General features: G+C 38.4%; 1 protein-coding gene across 1 annotated transcript; it reads left to right on the top strand.

Annotated features, from left to right (window-relative positions):
* The first annotated feature begins 1,291 nt into the window (after positions 1–1,291).
* LOC591935 (spermidine synthase) lies at positions 1,292–21,516 on the top strand. The gene is made up of 8 exons (XM_030986797.1): positions 1,292–1,618; positions 5,855–5,975; positions 7,643–7,735; positions 8,403–8,556; positions 9,608–9,691; positions 11,881–12,026; positions 14,124–14,246; positions 21,084–21,516. The coding sequence occupies exons 1-8, from the start codon at positions 1,488–1,490 to the stop codon at positions 21,120–21,122; spliced, it is 891 nt and encodes a 296-aa protein (XP_030842657.1). The 5' UTR covers positions 1,292–1,487; the 3' UTR covers positions 21,123–21,516.
* Positions 21,517–21,785: the final 269 nt, after the last annotated feature.

Genomic DNA, 21,785 nt, shown 5'->3' with positions numbered 1-21,785 from the left:
CCACCCCCCTGGATCCGCGCCTGGGTGGGGGAGGGATGTCGCACCCCATCATGACCCCCCTTTAGCGACGGCCTTGGTTGTTATCCCATTATTCTATTAAAAGAAATGCAATTCCTCATTATTTCATACCTCTCTTCTATCGTTTGTAATTCATTTTCCTTTTTTCCTTTCTCCTTTAACTCACAACAATTCTCTTTTGCGGGGTTCTTCTTGTGTGTTTTTTTTTTTTAGGGGGGCTACACGCCTGGCAAAAGAGACCCCATATTATGCACACTGCAAAATTGCGTGCCCTCCGCCCCTTTTCCGGTAAAAAAACAACAACACTTTCTTATAATGATCCCCCTTTCTTTCTTTTCTCTTCTCATTATTCTCCTTCTTTTCTCTCCTCCGTCTTTCCCCCTTTCTTCCCTTTCCGCCTTTTATCTTCTCTCTCTTCCCCTTTCTTCCCTTTTCTTTCTTCCCCCCTCCTCCCCCCTTCCGGCCCCCCCCCTTAATTTGTACGGGCGGGGGGGGGGGGGGGGGGCACGTGCCTCCCTGTGCCCCCTTAATCCGCCACTGACCGTTCTCTACTCTTAATCCTTGTCTGAATTCAGTTCCCCTCCCTCCCCTCTCGCGCGAAGCTTCGATCTTCTTCTTCTTCTTCTTCTTCTTCTTCTTCTTCTTCTTCTTCTTCTTCTTCTTCTTCTTCTTCTTCTTCTTCTTCTCTTCTTCTTCTTCTTCTTCTTCTTCTTCTTCTTCTCTTCTTCTTCTTCTTCTTCTTCTTCTTCTTCTTCTTCTTCTTCTTCTTCTTCTTCTTCTTCTTCTTCTTCTTCTTCTTCTTCTTCTTCTTCTTCTTTTTCTTCTTCTTCTTCTTCTTCTTCTTCTTCTTCTTCTTCTTCTTCTTCTTCTTCTTCTTCTTCTTCTTCTTCTTCTTCTTCTTCTTCTTCTTCTTCTTCTTCTTCTTCTTCTTCTTCTTCTTCTTCTTCTTCTTCTTCTTCTTCTTCTTCTTCTTCTTCTTCTTCTTCTTCTTCTTCTTCTTCTTCTTCTTCATCCACCACGCTTTACTTCAGTCTTTTTTCAGTATCCGGTCATGGGTTATTCCATTCCGTCTGTTCGGGGTTAATAAGGTAGTAAAATTGTTGAGATAGATGTAAAAAACAAAGAAGAAACCGAGACATTTTTTTTGATTGACAGATTTTGCCAAATAATTTGATTAGTAATATATTGTGTGGGTTTTATGTTTATATACTAGTACTTGACGAAATCAAATGTGGATTCGACCGAATGACAACAGTGCAAGTTCATTCATGCATCAGTGTATAAGCTCATCAACATCATTGTGTGGAGCTCTCTACGTCTTTGGTGTGGAGCCAGCTTGTGAAATCGTGCACGACTGACATCGCAGTCCTACGTATTCACTTTTGTGTCAGTTTTCCTTCAGTAGATCTAGTCTGGTTTTGGACGTTTTCAAAGGACAGAAATCTGTGAAAAGATCCACTCATATAATAATGGATGCGCTGAAGAAAGGCTGGTTCAGTGAACTAGGAACACTGTGGCCAGGAGAAGCCGCGTCGCTGGAAGTGGAGGAAGTTTTGTTTCATGAGCGATCCAAATTTCAAGATGTTCTTGTTTTCAAGAGGTAACTTTTTAGCATTTTAGCAAGGCATTGCCATTAGTCTATTGGAAATAGAAGAACGGCTTGTGTAGAGAGCTTTAGCAAGCCAACGGCCAACACTTCTTATATTAATATCATAAGTTAATTTGTATGAGGGATATTGAGAGCAGAAAAATAAGTTTTAGTTTTACAGAATGATTGTGGGAGAATGTAGAAAGTTTGAAATAAATCGGACCAGACACGGACTCCGAACAATGGGCAATAAATTAGAATTAGATCTAGATCTAAGGAGCAACTGTAGAATACCCCACAACCATGACAACTAAAATTGACCAAACGTTCGTAGGCCGTAGGGTACCAAATACTTCACCGATGAAGCTTTATTTCAAGACTTAAAGCTTTTTAAGTAACACTTGACCTAAACCTAACCCTAGGTCTTTGATATTTATGTAATGTACATTATGATTAAACCTATTGGCTATTGCACACATACATGTAGGATTAGGAGCATCACTAGACTATCCTGGCTGTGTGGTAAAAGCTGTGCTTTTGATTCTCAACATTTCAAACACCACTGTACAAAACTCAACTGATGTCACTCAAAATCGGTACTTTAGTGACAATTGATGACAGCTAATTAGCAGTAAAATACATTTTTTTAACATACTGATGTTAAAATTAAAAGAATAATTAAAAAATTCAAATCGTAAGTCTAGTGTCAAACTTTGCTTACAGCTGCATCAACATGATTGTGTACAGTCTATGCGATATTGTGTCGTGTGTATATTTTAGGGACACTGATTTTCCGTTTCAAAAAATGGCCTTTTCCGTTTCAGAAAATCTTGAATTCCGTTTCAGATGGGCTGAAAAACGGAAATTCCGTTTTGCCATAGACTTTGTACACATGAAAAAACTAAAATTCCGTTTACATAAGATTTTCATTCAATCATGAACTTGTAGGGTACAAAAGTTCTATTAAAGCCGCCACCTTTGACAAGCCACTGATAACCACTCAAAAACATACGGACGGGACTGGATAAACTTGATGCAAAATACTAGTGAAAATATAGACCCCTACGGGCCCTAGAGTCTAGGCTAGACCTACGAAAAATTATCAAATGTTTAGATTTACCAACTTCAAATTCAAACTTAGACTAGCAGACTAAAGTCAGCTGAATGTATCAGAACACGACATATTCTTGACGGAAATGCAGAGTAGTACCGACGTCAACGAAAACATTTTCAGTCTTGGCTGTCATGTCCGCGATCGATCGATTTTAGGCGCACATGCCAGCCCCTTTTTCGAACTGTACAACAGCGTGTGTACAATCTCGCCGCACGTAGCGCCCGCTACTGGCGTGTGTGTGCCTAGTATTACGTCTACGTAATACTTAGACCGAAAACTTCAGTCTCTCTAATCGTCGGTTGTTCCACTGAGACTACGTCCGGCTCCACTAGACCTCCGATTACAGAGACTGAAGTCTGGGGACCTCTTTCTGTGAGGCACTGTACGGAACAAATGGTTCGGTTCGACCGGACCGCGATGAATGAGATATGCAACGAGATTTTCACTCTTTACATCCTCATACATGCTGCAATATGACAATAATTTAGAGTCTAATTAAAAATAACATATATATAGCTTATTTGACTTACGATAGCTTGCTCATTTAGATCCTAAATTAATGATTAATCCGAGAAAGTCTCGTCGTCAACATTATCCGTCTTGGTTTTAGTTGATGAATATTCATTTTTTCTTTTCGAACGTCCAATAGCTACCGTAGCTATGTACGAGTCGGCCCAGCTTGACCAACGAACTCCCACGAAACGAGTGCTCTGATTGGCCATTTGGCTATGTTTTGGTAGGTGGACCCGGAAATATATCGGCCGCCGGGTAATATTTCGAATGCATGAACGTACCGTTTCACAGTTCGGAAATACAAATTGGATAATTCATATAAGTAAGTCCGTAAATTATACATTTAATATTAAGTTATCAAATTTTGATAACTGCAATTAGGACAAATGACATACCGACCTAATTTACATCTGATTTAGAAATCAGAAAATTAGATCTAAATAAAGAAAATCGGGGAGAAAATGTTTTGACACAAAAAGCTGCCATTGTTGGCTATAGCTACCCCCACGGTACGAGATCTCTGGGTTGCCATCTGTATTGGGGAATGACAACAAATGTCAGTTTTATTAAAGAAATGACCCAAATCAGATGGTTATTGCTGTCTACGTAATACTATGCACCTAGCTGGCATAATCGGATTGTTTCGCTGCTATTTGTACCGTGTTTTACGCCATGATCTCTATTGGTCCAGCGAAACAAAATGGCAGCGCCCGGTCTCCTAAGAATCTGACGAATATCCGTTCGAAATTGCATTTTCCGTTTCAAATGGTCAATTCCGTGAATTCCGTCCGTTTTCCGTGATCGCGGAAAATCAGTGTCCCTAATATTTGTGTATGGGTCTAATAATACCTGCCTCACAGCAAGCATGCGTGCAGTGCTAAAGGTCAATACGCATTAGCATTGACTCTCTATGCTTTGCCGGAGTGCCCTATTGGTGTTTTTTTTTTAAAGTTAAGCTTAAATGAAATGAGATCACCAAGTCTATCATTATCAGGCCTATGGCTATGTGAATCTCAAATTGGCAGTTTGGTCAGTGTATTGTTTCTCGTGTTAAAAAATATAATCAATTTCTGTTCCAAAGTGCCGCATTCTGAATGTAATGGGAATCAAATATATTACCGGTAGATGTCTTCTATAATTAAAGAGAATAAACCTTCCAGAGTCAAACTTTTTTGTTAAAATTGACATTTTAGTCATTTTGTGTTTTGGAACAGATGGGAAAGTTATCCGCCACTTCATCACCGAACATTACCGATTCAACAAAGTTTAGAGCCTAGATCTATATAAGTGATTACAACTTAAAAAAATTAATCAGGAAAAAAACGGGGGCAAACATTTTGATGGATTCCAGTGAAAATCTGCTTGTTAATTTCCTCAGGGGGTGGGGGTCACTCCCAACATGACTGGCTACACGTCCAAAGCATACCTGCCAACTACTACAATTTTGGCGTAATTATTACAATTTTTTGATTTAAATCACGCCTTACGATTTTTTGTCATAAAATTATGATTTTTAATTCTTTTTCAATTTTTTTTTTTTTTTTTCAATATTTTTTTGTCAATATTTTTTTTCAATATTTTTTTTGTTGTTGGCCCGTTCACCCGGCACTGTCCAGGTCAACGCTTAAACGTGCCCGGGAGAGCACCGGCATGGTACCAAGAGTAAAAAAAAGTTTCACAGCTCAATCACTGTCAACTCACCACTCAGAAAGTGGGACCAAGTGTCCAGATTTCTGTTTGGACTCTGAGAAAAATTAGTCTGTCATCTTTGGTTTTAAAAACAGCATTGTTTACTATTATTATTATTAAATCAGCGCCTTCAACTGCAACTCCAAGTAAAATCGCTTGAATTTTCGGTGACGGACCTGGGACCGTAGTATGGTGGTGTCAACAACAAAAAAATTGGGTATTCGAGTACCTCATTACACGCTTATGCACAGCCCTTTATTTTTCTCCTCCAGTTTCTATTTCATCAGGGGAATTTGAGCTTTAAGTCCTTGTTTTAAAAAAAAAAAATTATGGGGGAGGGGGTTGCATATGTGTCGAAAGTGAAGGAAAAAGGCATCCTACATGTTCAAAATACCAAAAGCTCCCTACCATGGGAGGGGGACAGCCCTCTCCCACAACCACCCCTTGCTCGGTCGCTTCGCTCCTTCGTTCTGTCGCTCCGCTCCGTCACAGTCCTCGTAAAAAATGATTACTATTTTTAGTCTTCAAAGGTTGGCAGGTATGCCAAAGGGTGTCTTTAAAAAGAAATTGCTCTACGGCTTCGTTGGATGTTTTCCTTAAAAAGGGTACATACACCATTAGGGTCCATTTCAGAAAAGGTACAATACGCCATTAGGGTCCATTTCGGAAGATGTGCGATGCATATCCCCATTAGGCCATTTAGGGTCATTTAAGAAATAGTATGATGTGCCATAAATAGGGTCTATTTCAGAAAAGGGGCGATACGCCATTCGGCCTGAGGGTCCAAGAGACCAAGACATTCTTGAACCCATTTTATTGCACATTTGCAAATAATGTTGTTTTTTTTTGTGTAAGGGGTGTGTTGTAATCCGTGTATTTTTTTCAAGTTTCTTTCACACAGATGTCTTTTTTGTTTGTTTCCCCCGTCACAGTAAGACATATGGCAATGTTTTGGTACTCGATGGTGTCATTCAGTGTACGGAGAGAGATGAGTTTAGCTACCAAGAAATGATCACCTTTCTTCCACTGAACTCTCATCCATGCCCTAAGAAGGTAAGCTTTGAAATCTCTCTTTCAAAGATATATTTATTGTTTAGCAGTTCTGAGTTTTCTTAAGGTCGTTGACTCGTACTGAATCAATTTGTCTCCTTAAATTGGCACCGATTAGGTGTATTTTTCACTCTTTCTCAGTTTAAAAAAAAATGTACATTAAATTATTGAATCCGAATGAAAATTACAGAAAATCAATAAAGTGCTAATTTGTACACTAAAATAGTGATATGAATTTCCCTTCGACATTGCCAATTTAGAGACTTCAAAGATTACTTTCAGTTAAATTGCTCTTGTTCATGAATGGCACAATGAACTTCTACAGAAATGGAGTCAAATTTTTAGTGATTTTTCCACTTTCTGCTCATGTATAATTTGTAATTCAGGGACCCGTTTCACAAAGCCTTTTTTCATTGACAAATGACTAAAATCGGTGACAAATCTGCTGATAACCAATCAGAAGCAAGGATTTTCTGTAGCTTATAACAAAACCTGTCATTTGTCACTGATGACAAGTTTTGTAAAACTGACCCCTGATCAAAAGAATAATTGCTGAAAGGAGACACCAGACCCATGGGTTGAAGATAAAACTATATATGAAAGGAAACTGTTAATGCAATTGCATGGTGTATTAAACTGTCTGGGAGCAATTCGAAAAGGTTGATTAAAGTACATACATGTAAAAGATAAGCCAGTTCTTAAATAGCGTCGGAACTCATGACCCCCAAATATCCACAGATCTTTTTTTACCTGATGGATGTGCATCCCACTTGACTTGTGCATTTCAGAATAATCACTGCTGAAGTGATGGAGGTGCTTCATGAATACCTTTTGTTTGCCTCTTCAGTCTTAAGAAGAATACTGCCACCTGTGTATCAGATAAATGTCATGTCTGTGCATAAATAAATATTGATTACATAACTTTCATGAGCACGATACCAGCATTTGTCTCAACGGTTTTACAATTTGTGAACCATGCAACAAACTGGCTTATTGGTGTACACTGTAGGTTGTGGAACCATCAAAATGATAATGAATTGACTCTAACTTGCCAATAGTGAATAGTCACAAACGCTGCACACAAGAATTTGTATAATAAGCCAGTTCACGGTTGCAGTCTGAGCATGAGCAGATAAAGGTCATTGCAGAACAAATTTTGAAATACACGGAGACGAAATACTGGATACGTGCTCATGAAAGTTATGTAATCATTATTCATTCATGCACATTCAGTGCACTCCATGATACACAGGTGGAAGTATTTTTTTAAAAGGGGAAACAAAGACTATTTCTATAGCACCTCCATCGCTTTAGGAGTAATTATTTCAAAATGTACAAAGTGGGACCTCTTCATGTTTTGAAGATCTGTGGATAATCGGGGTCATTGCAGTAATGTGCTAACCGTGAACTGGTTTATTATAGGAGTACACGTACATGTGGCATGAATTTGTGGTTCGATTAAAACAAAACAAAAATCAGTTTTTGTTGGGGGGGGGGCAATTTAAGGACATGAGGGCAGTTGAAGAGCAATGCTCTTCAGGAATCAGTTTTTTTTTAATGATATTCTTCCAAAGCGACATGAAAAAGATGAGAAAGCTCACACATTGTATTCATCTTTACCAGTTCTAAACTTCTAATCCAAATTTCTCTTGTCTATCCTTACTCTAAAGGTGCTAGTCATTGGTGGAGGTGATGGAGGGGTCATCCGTGAGGTCGTCAAACATCCTGATGTCGAGTCTGTGACACAATGTGAGATAGATGGGGTAAGGATAACCATTTTTATGTTATACCAATTCTTGTTCCCAAAACAGAAAAATAAAGTACATTGATGTGTAAGATACGTACTTCACATTATATTACTGAGGGCAGAAGTACGTTTAAGAGACATTTTGAAAGTGTCAGCACAGGTTATTTTTCTAATGGAAAGTGGGATATTGTTCCACGTCTTCGAAGCAGCCACTGTTAAACATTTGTTAGGAAATGAAAGTCTGGCTTTGGGAATTATTAGTTTATATTCGTCAGTTGGTGAGCGAAGATGTACACACCCGCCCCCCCCCCCCCCCCCCCCCACTCAGTGTTATTTAGGGTACGCATGCATGTTCCAACCGACCCCCCCTTTTCAGCAAAAGTCTGGTGTGTAAAGTCAATACGGCTCGACCTTTTTCTTTTGTATACAAGCCTTTTTCAGCACCCCCCCCCCTTTTCAGCAAAAGTCTGGTGTGTAAAATCAATACGGGTCGACCTTTTTTTTGTTACGAAAAGGACATTTTGGCAACACGCATGGGGTTCGTCCGTTCTCGGAGTGGGGGGCCGGGTGTACACAGAAGAACAGTAGCTGAACTTTCAGTTTCATGTTGCAAAAGTTTCAGTTTTTTAGAGTATTGGCTTTGGAGTTGTAATTTTCATCTTGAAATATTTTTTAATTTTCAGTGTGTTGTAGAAGTGTCCAAGAAGTACCTGCCAAACATGTCAAAGGGATACGACAGTCCGAAGCTCACCCAGCATATAGGTGACGGGTTCGCCTATATGAAGGAGAACAAGAATGCCTTTGATGTCATCATAACAGATTCTTCAGATCCTGTAGGCAAGTAGATTTGAGAGAAATTCTGAAGCTTTCATACCGCAAACAAATGTAACGGGTGTATTTTCAGGTACCAACACGACTAATGTATTTCATATTCAAATGAAATTCACTATCGCTTACATCATTACTCTGTTATTGGATACGGTAATTATTTTTTGTATAAATTAACAATGTTACTGAATGCCTGTAACAATCAAGGAAACATTGGAAGAGGATTTTCCAAGATTGATCAACATTTTTCCCATCGAGGCCTGAACAAATAAGCCTACCGGTACTTAAATAGCTAGACATATCGCTATATAATGCGCTTCCTCATTACCTGAAATCATCACTATCAGGGGAATGATTTATATGGAAATTGCAAACTTGTTTTCAATGCTCCTTAAATATTTGATATTAAATGTTATTACAGCTGGGTAAATACTATTATCTCTTACCCCGGGATGATATCTCAAAGTGCTTTGTATCTGGTGGAAAAGGTACCATATCAATGACAGTTGTAATATTATTATTATTATTATTATTATAGCATCATTATTTAGAATGTTGTTGGTTTTATCACGACTGACATTACTAGCAGCAGTAGTTGTTGTAGTAGAAGTAGTACTATTAGTAGTCATTAGTCATTAGTCATTAGTCATAACCATACAGTAAGTCGTTAGTCGTCATCATCATCATCATCTTCATCTTTTTCATTCTGGTCATTACTATTAGTCAGGTACACAGACTGCTCCAACAGGGAAATGGTGTTTATCTTTCTTTGAATGCAGATTCTTAAGTAAAATTTTATTTTTGAAAAATCAGTGCCAAAATTGGTGTTTTTATGCATTTTTAGAACAAATATTTTTTCAAAAATCTGTCGTTGGCATATTATCCAATATTAAATTTCTACTTAACAATCCGTATTTAAAAAAAGGTGAAAACCATTTCCCTGTTGGAGCCATATGTGTACCTAAGTATTTGGGTACACACACAAATGGTGTCCAATTCTCCATGAGTACCCACTACTATGTTTCTTTAATATATGCATACTTTGTCCTGCTTTTCACAGGGCCTGCTGAAATGCTCTTCGAGAAGGAGTACTTTGAGTTAATGAGGAGTGCGCTTAAACCAGGAGGCATCATCTGTACACAAGGTGAGCAACTCTGACGGTGTACTTGGGTGCACAGACATAAAACTTATTTGCCAGTCGTCATGTTTGATAGCTCTCACATGGTACACTCAAATAAAGAAACATAAACACATGCCATTTACAAGACTCGTAATTATGATCAAGCTTTATTGTAAAGCAAAGTAGAGTACCAGTTTCTGACGAAAGAGAGAACGGTAAGAACAAAATAAATACCCTCTTTTAATGACTTTCCATACACTCAGTCCCAGCAAAATAAACCAACCTTGTCTAATCAAATATAAATGTTTACCACCCTTGTAACAGGTATCATATCATTCTATATAAAAATATATCTGGATTTTATTATATATGAAATCTACATTTGTATGAATACATGACATATCTGTAACTTATATCAACTACCTCATTCACTCTTTGTTCTTGAGAAACATTACCTTGACATAAACAGACCTCTTATCCAGTAACCAACTCTACGAATTTTACCTCCAGTTGACCACGATCACTTCTCAATACAATCAACAACTAATTTCTTGTCATAAACAGTCATGTTAAATCCAGACCTGAACTGTCCGCTTACTTCACTCTTGACCGACCTTTCCTTATGAGCAATTTCAAAGTCGTCTTACAATGCATGCATCAACAATACAGCAGATATGAAAATATATCTACACTCAATCTTGAAATAGTCAATATGCCCAAATAGGACTGTCTCTGCTACACCTTTGACAAGTTCATTGAACTAATTTGTCATTTCAACAACTTCCAGGATAGTCTTTCCATCTTCTTGGCACAATTACAGCTCACCATACTGTCAATTTGCATTCTCTATTCTGGTGACGCCATGTTTTTGGTGAACTGTTCACGTGTCCATTTGTCCCCTCTCGCATTCAGCGACTCGAGTAAAAAAATCAGCCTGTCTCCCCACACACTGTGCCATCTAAAATGTAAAGAGTTCAGGCACAAACATTTCTCTATTATAGGCTCTTCATATAGGTGATACATGCATCAATTGAAATTGCAAGATATTTTTCTCTTCTTTAATCATAATGTTCCTTGCCAAAAGCATATTTGATAGCAAATCGTAAAAAAAACACGTTACCGGTATTCTTTTCTCGTACTTCAACTTGTCATTTGAAATAAAATCACCCTTCATAAAGGGGGTATCTCACTGAGTGGCGATTAGCTAATTTTCTGATGAATGTTGGTGAAAATCAGGGTTCACCTCTGCAATTAGCAACATTTGAGCGAATGTTTGTGAAAGGCAGTTGTCGACTATTAACAACAGTTTTTGTGAAGATTAGCAACCATTTGCCAATCCTTTGTCACTACTTGTGAATGTTTTATATAGGATTTATATAGGAGCCATATGGTCACATGGTCGCTAGCATTGGCGAATCAAAAAAGAATTTCAGCGACACTGTCTTTCAACCGTTTGCAAAGGCTTACGACTGTTTTGCAAGCGCTTGAAAATGTTTGCAGAACAATAAATTTGCAAAGAAAAACGGTTTGCGACAATGAAACCTGTTTGCGAATTTTCTTGCAACCTTTTATACACCTTTTACGAACCCTGGCAAAACCGCAAATTTGCTACGTTCGCAAGCATTCGCCGCTCAGTGAGATACTCCCTTTAGAGTACAAGATTATACAATTACCGGACGTATACACAACTACCAAAATACACGCTTATGCAAAGCCTTTGATCCGATCTATTCCTCTTGATAGTTTGTAGATTTGGATTAGCTCAGCTCCTTGTCTTCTGTATGAGATGATAGGTAATCTTAGAGCTTTTAACTGCTCAGGGTATTCGAGATGATGAGATGGGGTAGAAGTCCTTTTGCTCTCTGTTGTAATTTAGTCTACGGGCTGCCAGTTTTTAGTATTTCAATAAACCATACCATGAAGCTAAAGCCAGGGCAGTAATTCCCCACACACAGAGTCTTTTAATCATGAGAGAATATTAGTGCTGTAACATCACGGATATCTCCAATGCCAGGTGGAGGGGCATAAATTGAAACTTAAAAAAAAAAAAATTAAAAAAAAACGGGAAACAAAAACCGTCCAATTGAAAACGGAATCCGCCATGGGCGGTCGGATACCAGACGGTTAAACGTTTGACTACAGCACTAGAGAATATGACTGTCTTTCACATTTTAAATATATTCTTTTATCTTAACATTGCTTTATCTGTGCAGGAGAATCATTATGGCTTCATCTAGACCTTATCAAGTCAATGCAGAAGTTCTGCCGGACACTGTACCCAGTGGTAGAGTATGCTTTCACAACGATACCAACCTATCCATCTGGTCAGATTGGTTTTACCCTCTGCAGTACAAGTTCGGTAAATAAACATTCATTACAATACTGTATTATTGTGTACAATTGTGAGGTCATAGAGTGGTGAAGTGCGATGTCATCAAAAAACTATTTTTAGAATTTCTCAATTTGAACTTCATTTTCCGAAAGAGCATCAAAAATAATGTCCATATATCGAAAACCAATTGAATATATGTTAAGTATTGGCTGAGATATAAAATAACACTGAGTTTCTGTATGACATTTTACCTCTGACATTTTTACCTCTGACAATTTTACCTCTGACATTTTTACCTCTGACATTTTTACCTCTGACATTTTTACCTCTGACACTTTTACCTCTGACATTTTTACCTCTGACATTTTTTCCTCTGACATTTTTACCTCTGACATTTTTACCTCTGACATTTTTACCTCTGACATTTTTACATCTGACATTTTTACCTCTGACAATTTTTCCACTGACATTTTTACCTCTGACATTTTAACCTCTGACATTTTTTCCACTGACATTTTTACCTCTGACATTTTTACCTCTGACATTTTTTCCTCTGACATTTTTTCCTCTGACATTTTTTCCTCTAACATTTTTTCCTCTGACATTTTTACCTCTGACATTTTTACCTCTGACATTTTTACCTCTGACATTTTCTCCTCTGACATTTTTACCTGGCACCCTGTTTTCAGGCCGCAAATGCCTTCAAAGTGCATGGTAATTGCTCTTATTCTTATCCATGACATTTCTAGTGCCCTTTTAGAACCTAAATTTGCTATGAAGGTAATTTTAGACCCCAAATTGTGTGAAATTTATCCAATACGATCATACCAATTCATTGCTGGCGGCTCCACTTTCGAAAAAATATGGTGCACAACAGTGTAATGAGGTACCCGAGTACACTCCCAGGCTCACAGGCGAATACCCGAATATTCGGACGCCATGTTTTTTTATAATTTTTTTGAATTTTTTGAATTTTTTTGAATTTTTTTGATTTTTTTTGAATTTTTTTGATTTTTTTGAATTTTTTTGATTTTTTTTGAATTTTTTGATTTTTGGATTTTTTTCCTTTTTTTTCCTTTTTTGCCACTAACATACCACTCGGCAGTTTCTCAGGACCCTCGCTGAAAACGCATGCAACTTTACTTAGAGTTGCAGTTGAAGGCGCCGATTTAATAAGAATAATAACAGTAAACAATGCTGTTTTAAAAACCAAAGATGGCAGAATAATCCATTTTCCTCCAAGTCCAAACAGAAATCTGGACATTTGGTCCCAGTTTCTGAAAGGTGAGTTTGACAGTGCTTGAGTTGGGAAACATTTTTACCGACGGTACCATGCCAGCGGACGCCGCTCTCCCTGGCACGGGTAAGCGTGGGCCTGGACATTTTTTTATTTTTAATTTTTAATTTTAATTTTTTTTTTTTTTTGCGGCCGAATATTCGGGTACAAGAAATCGTACCCGAGTAGTTGTCAACCGTGCGGGTACTCGAGCATTCGACTACCCGTCGCAGCCTTAGTGACCGTTAATTAATTATTTAATTAAAAATAACAATACATGGGCCGGCTGGTTGTGCGTAATATAACAACACAAAAATGCCAACAAAAAAGCCAACATCGGCATTGGCTGAAATACGACGTAAAAGGCGCTATTTCGTGTTTTTTTACGGCTTTTTCAAATTATCTCTGAACCGACTTTGATCAAACAAAGATGAATTTGTCATTTAAATTGTATGTTCTTTCAAATTTAACATTCAGTTTTTCATTATCTCACAAAAAAATTATTTTGTGTAGTGCCCTCTGCAACAGAACTCAATTATTCATGATGATATACTGAGCCGCAGGGAAAGGGAGGGGGGGGGGGGGGGGTTGGTGCATTTTGGAATGTTCCACCGCCTCTAAAAGAGCCTAATCTGCAAGCACGGACTTGACTATGACTCTTCAACACAATTCCATATGGTGTTGAGCAGATCCTAACTCTGTTAGTGACTGGCTGCTCATAAGTCATAAATCACAATTTCAGAAACTTGAATGGGCCACGTGGCAAATTCATTAGGAGTACCTGCTCTAGACTTGGTATTTTTCAGGTTGCTACACGATCTGCCTCCATATTTTTATTTCCCACCTAGGACACTGACTTCAGAGATCCTGTACATAAACTCTCGGATGAGCAGATCAAAGAGCTGGGACTGAAGTATTACAACTCCGACGTTCATAAAGCTGCTTTTGTGCTACCCCAGTTCGCCAAAGAGGTACAGATATGTGTCCCCTTTGATATTGACCTCCTCACCCCCTCCTAAACATTATATGCATGCATGCTCTCTAATTTCACAGTGCATAGCAATATCCTTAGGTTGTTGGTAAAAGTAAGGAAAGGCTTTTCTGCCACTTGAGACAAAACCCATTATGTGACCCTATAAATCATCAGAAAGTTTTGCAATTTTTTAGAGTGGTTTAGATTTGCACATTTCAGTCTGCCAATATAATATACACATTTTGTACCTCAACAAATTAATTTCCTTCTTTATATGGCTGTTGTAGTTAATTGTATCTCCCGGCAGTATGCCGATGGAGTACTTTGGATTCAGCAGCGTTACGCCGCCGCGTCATATTCATGTGTGCGCTCTAACTACCATATTCCTTGACAGATTTCTTTCAAATTTTGTATGGAGGTGTATCTTGGTATAATCTACACACCTAAAGCTTGTGGTATGCTAAACCCAGTGTTACGTCTTCTATAGGGTAAAAGGCCATATTTTTGTGGATGGTTTAATTGTTGGCGCTCTATAGGCCACATTTCTCAAGGGGTTTTGTTTAAATTTTAAACAAAGGTGTTTCTTGGTATAATCTACTAGCCTATAGATTTTGGTGATGCTGCCTCAAGTGTTCCATCTTTTATAGGGTCAAAGGTCATATTGATAGATGATTGATTGATGTGTGCACTCTAGTGTGCAGTCTTACCGATTCATTTCTTGGCAGATTTCTTGCAAATTTGCGTACGATCTACGAGGGTATTTTGCGATATTTCTGGTTATACCTGTGTGTAGGAGGTTGTCCTGTTTGAAAGGAGTGCAGAAGGCTGTGTGATGTGGGTGCATATACAACCTGTTACCACCAGCTGATATATAATTAAACTTGTGTGTGGGGTGGGGGGGGGGGGGGGGGTTGTCATGATTGAGAAGAGTGCAGAAGGCTGTGTGATGTGGGTTCACCACACCCTTTTACCACCAGCTGATATACGATTACTCCTGTGTGTAGGGGGGGGGGGGGAGGGTTGTCATATTTGAGAAGAGAGCTGTGTGATGTGGGTTCACGACACCCTTTTACCACCAGCTGATATATGATTACACCTGTGTGTTGGGGGGGGGGGAAGGTTGTCACGTTTAATAAAAGTGCAGAGAGCTGTGTGATGTGGGTTCACGAAACCCTTTTACCACCAGCTGATATATGATTACATTTGTGTGTAAGGGGGGGGGGGGGGGAAGGGGTTGTCATGTTTGAGAAGAGTACAGAGCTGTGTGATGTGGGTGGACGAACACCCTTTTACCACCAGCTAATATATGATTACCCCTGCGTTATTATTCCCCTCACATGATTTTCAACAAAATGCGTATTTCTCCATTTCTGTTGCAAACTGATACATTCCTAAATTGACCGGAAGAGTATGTTGTTTTATAGTCACTAAGGGACCGTGGCCACTAACAGTCAGAGATTCTAGTAAAATCCTTTCAAGAAGCAACTGTGACAAGTACTGTCAGGCGTTCCATACTTACATCCTGTAACACTGCACATGTACCGTTAAGGGGCCCAGTGGGGAAATTGAATTCAGACATTCAGTTATAGTGAACGGTACAACGAATCGTCTTTTAGCTTTCTCTAATACTTTAATGAAACAGCAAAGCTTCCGCGCTTTTGGGGGAGGGGGGCAACTGAATTCAGAATAGGATTAAGAGTCGAGAACGTTACAACAAATCGTCTCCCTTCTTTAAAAAAATAATGAAGTGCTAAAGCTTCCGCGCTTTGAACGGGGGGGGGGGGGGGGGGGAGGGGGGGGGGAACTGAATTCAGACAAGAACACGATACAACGAATCGTCTTCTTTCTCTGATAATTTAATGAAACGTGAAAGCATCCGCGCTTCGCGCGGGATGGGCGTAAATGAATTCAGACAAGGATTAAGAGTAATAGTTTAATGAAACGTCAGAATTTCCACGCTTCGCGCGAGATGGGCGAAAATAAATTCAGACAAGGATTAAGAGTCGGAACTGGTACAATGAACTGTCTTCTTTCTCTAATAATTTAATGAAGTGTCGAAGCTTCCGTACTTCGCGTGGGAGGGAAAAACTGAATTTAGACAAGAACACGATACTAATCGTCTTCTTTCTCAAATAATTTAATGAACCGTGAATGCTTCCGCACTTCGCGCGGGATGGACGAAAATGAATTCATACAAGGATTGAGAGTAATAATTTATTGAGACGTCAAAGCTTCCGCGCTTCGCGCGAAATGGGTGAAAATGAATTCAGACAAGGATTAAGAGTAATAATTTGATGAATCGTGAAAGCTTCCGCGCTTCGCGCGGGATTGGCGAAAATGAATTCAGACAAGGATTAAGAGTAATAATTTATTGAAACGTCAGAACTGCCACACTTGGCGCGTGAGGGGGGGGGGAACTGGATCCAAACAAGAATTAAGAGTTAGAGAACAGTACAACAGACTGTCTTCTTTCTCTAATAATTTAATTAAGTGTCAAAGTTTCTGCGCTTCGCGCGGGAGGGGGAGACTGAAAATAACTTAGTTCCTGGCCCCGGGTTTATAGGGTTAAATTTGTAGTCATTTGGACATTCGCATTAATATATTTGTTGGTAATTGGTTGCTCGTTTTGTCGGTAATCAGTGGCCTCTACACCCTCCCCACTCCCCCACTGACAAATATCTAGCGACACAGTTTATACACTCAAGAAAACTTTTGCAAGTACTACTAATGAAGTACCGGACCACCGTCTTTATGCATTGTGCAGCATCAAAGCATATTACAACGTCTCAAGACGTGACAGATCACTTTTCTCTAACTTCTATCCAATCAGAAGGCCATGTTTTTTTCCAGGTGTTGCCGGTGGACATTAATGTGCCAAACGTGGTTCTCAAATTGCAAAAGATCCCTACTCTTGGAAGGGGTAGGAGAAAGAAATTTTACGTCATATTACTGCAGGAAGTACCTGAAAATGCGTCTAATTTGGCTCTAAAATTGCAAATGCTTCTTACTCTAAGAGGGGGCCAGAACCTCCTCCCAGACCCACCCCCGCTTGGTCGCTCCGCTCCCTCGCCGCTAAAGCCTCGTTTTGTCGCTTCATCGTTTTACATATATTTAACCCCATGCCATTTTGTGCCCCCCCCCCCCCGGAAAGAAATTCGTGGATCCGCCACTGATGCCTATACCCCTTGAGCTTCGGGGGCTCCGCCCCTTGACCCCCGCCAGGGCTTTGCCCCTAGACCCTACTTTGCGAAACGTTCAGCGGGGTCTGCATGTTAGAGTGGGGTGCTGCGGATTTTTTTTTGTCAGCCCTTCCAAACGTTTTTGCTCATTACGCCAGTCTACAAGCCTATAGATTTGGTGATGCTGCCCTCTAGTGTTCCTCTTAAATGGATCACACTAGACAAACGGTTTGAGTTAAGTTGCGTTATGATGATATATAAATGCGCTCATAACTTAAAACCTTCTTACCTTCAGGTAGGCTTAATCAATCCTAATGATGTACATGAGCATCATACAAGGCAAATAGACAGTGGATGTTTACGTGTGCCTAGATTTCACACTGAATAAGTGTAGCCCAATTGTTTCTTCCATATTTGAATGGAATAAGCTAGATAATTTGATGAGAACGGCTTCCTCTGTCAACTCATTTAAGAGATTTATTAAACAAAGTTATAATTTGTAAATGGCTCAGCCGAACATATACTCCGTGCATGTTCTGTAATATTAACATGACTTATTCAAATAATTGCGACTTAATCAATATTTCCTATTTACATTACTTTTGAACTAGGTTAATGATATATGTTTATTTTGCAAACGAGTATTATTTTTGAACTGTTCTGTTTAAACGTTATGCTCTTTGATGTACATGTATATGTTCATGTTTATTCAGGGCCCCATGGAAGACCACTACTTATTGGTGAATGGGCTACCCTGTCAAAAGATTAGATAAATAAATAAATAAATAAATAGGGTAAAAGGTCATATTTTTGTGGATGGTTTTAATTGTGTGCACTCTATAGGCCACATTTCTCAAGGGATTTTTGTTCAAATTTTGAACAAAGGTGTATCTCTGTATAATCTATAAGCCTCTAGATTTTTGTGATGCTGCCTCCAGTGTTCAATCTTTTATAGAGTAAAAGACCATATTTTGGTGACTGTCTTTTGTGCACTCTAACTGCCACATTTCTTAACAGATTTCTTTCAAATTTTCTACAGAGATGCATTATACTCTAATCTACACACATATTGTTTAGGTAATGCTGCTCCTAGTCTAGACAATAGTCCGAGCCACTAGTGGCGACCTCTTTATGTCATCCTATTGTTTTAGGGAGAGGAGAGGGGATCTTTGTCCCTCCTTCGAACATAAGGATGACACAAAATCGCTGCCACTGCCGGGGGATACATTCGCATTGCGCGGCAATACAGATTGCGATATTTCTAGTTTACTTCTGATCATATATATTATTAGTTTTGTCGCCCATATAGGTTCTTTTCCTGAGGCCGCCATCACATTCAAGCTTTAGCTTAAGATGGCTGTCTCCTGCATTTTTCAATTTTGAAATGATTTGTCAAATATGAGTTTTTTTTAAGGTAATTACGTGTATTAAATTGATTTATATTGTGATATAATTACACTGTATATATGTATTTGGCTTTTGTTAGTTATAATTGTGTAAATGGATAGATAGATAGATATTTGGTTTTATTCAAGTACTGATTAAAAAGTCCGAAGACTAAACAAGTCAGTTAACAATATAAAATGCATAACAAAAAATATAACAAGGTAAAAAAACACATGGATGAATTAAATCATTATTAAGTAAAAAAAAATATAATAAGTATATAAGTACATAATAATAAGTAAATAAATAATATAAAAAATTACCATAAATAATTATATATAATACGATCATTGCTACAGTGAAAGGACTTGGAATTCAAATTAGAAACAAATTAAAACAGCTTTGGGAGATCATACAATTACCATAAATAATTATATATAATACGATCATTGCTATAGTGAAAGGACTTGGAAAATTAAAAACAAATTAAAACAGCTTTGGGAGATCATACAATTACCATGAATAATTATATATAATATGATCATTGCTATAGTGAAAGGACTTGGAATTCAAATTAAAACAAATTAAAACAGCTTTGGGAGATCATACAATTACCATAAATAATTATATATAATATGATCATTGCTATAGTGAAAGGACTTGGAATTCAAATTAAAAACAAATTAAAACAGCTTTGGGAGATCACATTAATACTAATGCTTGAGATAATCATTATGCAATAATTAATTAACATTTAAAAATTCACAATGGCGAACATATGAGGGCATAACTAAGAAGTTGAATTCAGAAGTTGTATAAAGTAAGGAATGGGAGAAAGCATGCGTCTTTGAGTTCGTATACGAGGTAATGTCATGTGTGTAGAGTTCCGAAGATTGCGACCTGTGATTGATTCTCTACTTTGTGGCAAGAGATGGCGATGGTCAGGAGAGGTTAAAACTGATTTGGCAAATTTAGTTGCTAGTTCGAGACGCCTATTACTAAGGGATTCTAGTTTTAAAGTTTTGAGGAGTTCACTATATGGCAGTAAATTTGGGTAAACGATTATCCTCAAGGCTCGCTTCTGAATACGTTCGATGGTTTCAGCCTGAGCCTTCGTTATACCAGAAGTCCAAACGGGGGCCGCAAACTCCAGTACTGGTCGAATGTAGAGCTGATAGATTGTCACCAAATCTTGAGTGTTGACCCCATTCCTTTTTAACTTATTGATGATGAACAATCTCCTCGACGCGTTTGGTATGATGCGATCGACTTGTTGATCCCACTTGAGGTCATATTGGATGATGACCCCGAGCAACTTAATCGCGGAAACAATCTCCAGGCTAGCTGAGTCGATGAGCAGATCAGGAGGATGCTGTGGAGTTCGGAGAACTCCATATTACTTTTTACTATGTTGAAAAATGCAGAAATAAACTCAAACAAAGAAACACAGAATTTTTGTTTAATTTGAAAAAGATTCTTTCTGTGAAAATTGCTGTTGTTGACAACATTTATGAAAGTTTTATTGTCACAAGTTTCTAGTTACTAGGGTAGATTTGGCAATATGAATTTTCTGTTGATGTGACTACATCCCAAATGGCACAATAAAGTTGGTTCACTTGATATTTGTCCCTGAGACAATTGCTCTGGGCTTTATTTTGTCGAAAGTATAGAGTTAGCATACCTGCCAACCCTTCCGAATAATCCAGAATATTATGTTTTTCTGGTTTTTTAGGTCCCCAAAATCGGGAATATCAGTGCCAGATTTTCAAATTTGGATTTTTTAAATTTATTTATTTATTTATTTTTTTTGTTGTTGATTTTTTAATATTTTGTTGTTGTTGCTTAAGCCAAATTAAGCTTGTTTTATCATATGCCGCGATGTGAGAGTTCACGTATTGCGTGCGTTGAAGGGCTGCATGATTGAGCAGCGAATTTGTATTCGCTTTTTTGCACAGATTTACCGCGTATTACCAGTTACACTGCCGCTGCAAGTGCGATTTCTTATTACCGGTATTGCTGAAGATATATCGTGCTACAAATTCCTAATTCATATTTTCAAATGTTGGCAGGTATGCAGTTGCTCTAGGCTTTATTTTAATAAAAGTATAGAGTTAGAGTTAGGGTTAGTTTTAGTGTGTGGTGCAGGGTTTAAGTTAAGAATTCTGCTAGTATAGGAAATTTTTGCGGAGCATCTTTTGCAGGAGCAAGTGCCGTAAAACCCTATATTTACTTTTGTTTCATGTTTATAAATATATTTTGTTTACATGTAGGCACTTCAAGAAAGCAGTTCTAATGGAGCTACAGAATGATGTGTAATTGGACGTGAAGGATCTCTAGATGCTGCAGGGTATTAAACCCAACATTGTTTCTCAGCTCTCCATCTCGAGGCTCAACTTTGACCGCTGATATGGACAAACGCACAACAGATATAGGAAATTCTGTATTCTGAAAACTATGTTACCTTTTGTGCTGGTACAAAAAACAAACATTATCCAACAAATGTGAATGCACCTGTTAGAAAACATCAAATATTCCCTGTAACTCATTTATAGCGCACCACTCTGTTTAATGGAGTAAATATGTTGTAGCTATAAATGGAGCTTGTAGAGGTGTCGTGGTCGAGTGGATATGTCATTGGACTGTCGTCACAAGGTCCACGGTTTGAGTCCCGCTGCGGCACTAATATCCTTTGACATTGATCTACTTTTGCCACACTTGACCCGGGTGATGTACATGTAAATGGGTACCTGGCAGGAATTCCTTGAAATGCTAGAGCGCCGTAATGGCAGCCATGCTAAAGCCAGGGTAATAACTGGGAGTGTCAGGAGTGTCTGGAGTGTCAAGTCTGACAGACATGAGTGCTATACAAGAGCACAATTTTTCCATTATTATTATACAGAATGCCAACTCTATATTGGCTTTGAGGATTGTGTATTCAATACAGCATTTTTGTAAAAAGTTTAATTTGAATT

The sequence above is a fragment of the Strongylocentrotus purpuratus genome, unplaced genomic scaffold, assembly GCF_000002235.5.
Source record: "Strongylocentrotus purpuratus isolate Spur 01 unplaced genomic scaffold, Spur_5.0 spur5_scaffold_16, whole genome shotgun sequence".
In the NCBI taxonomy this organism is placed as follows: Eukaryota; Metazoa; Echinodermata; class Echinoidea; order Camarodonta; family Strongylocentrotidae; genus Strongylocentrotus; species Strongylocentrotus purpuratus.
This window is presented reverse-complemented; position numbering and strand designations above follow the sequence as displayed.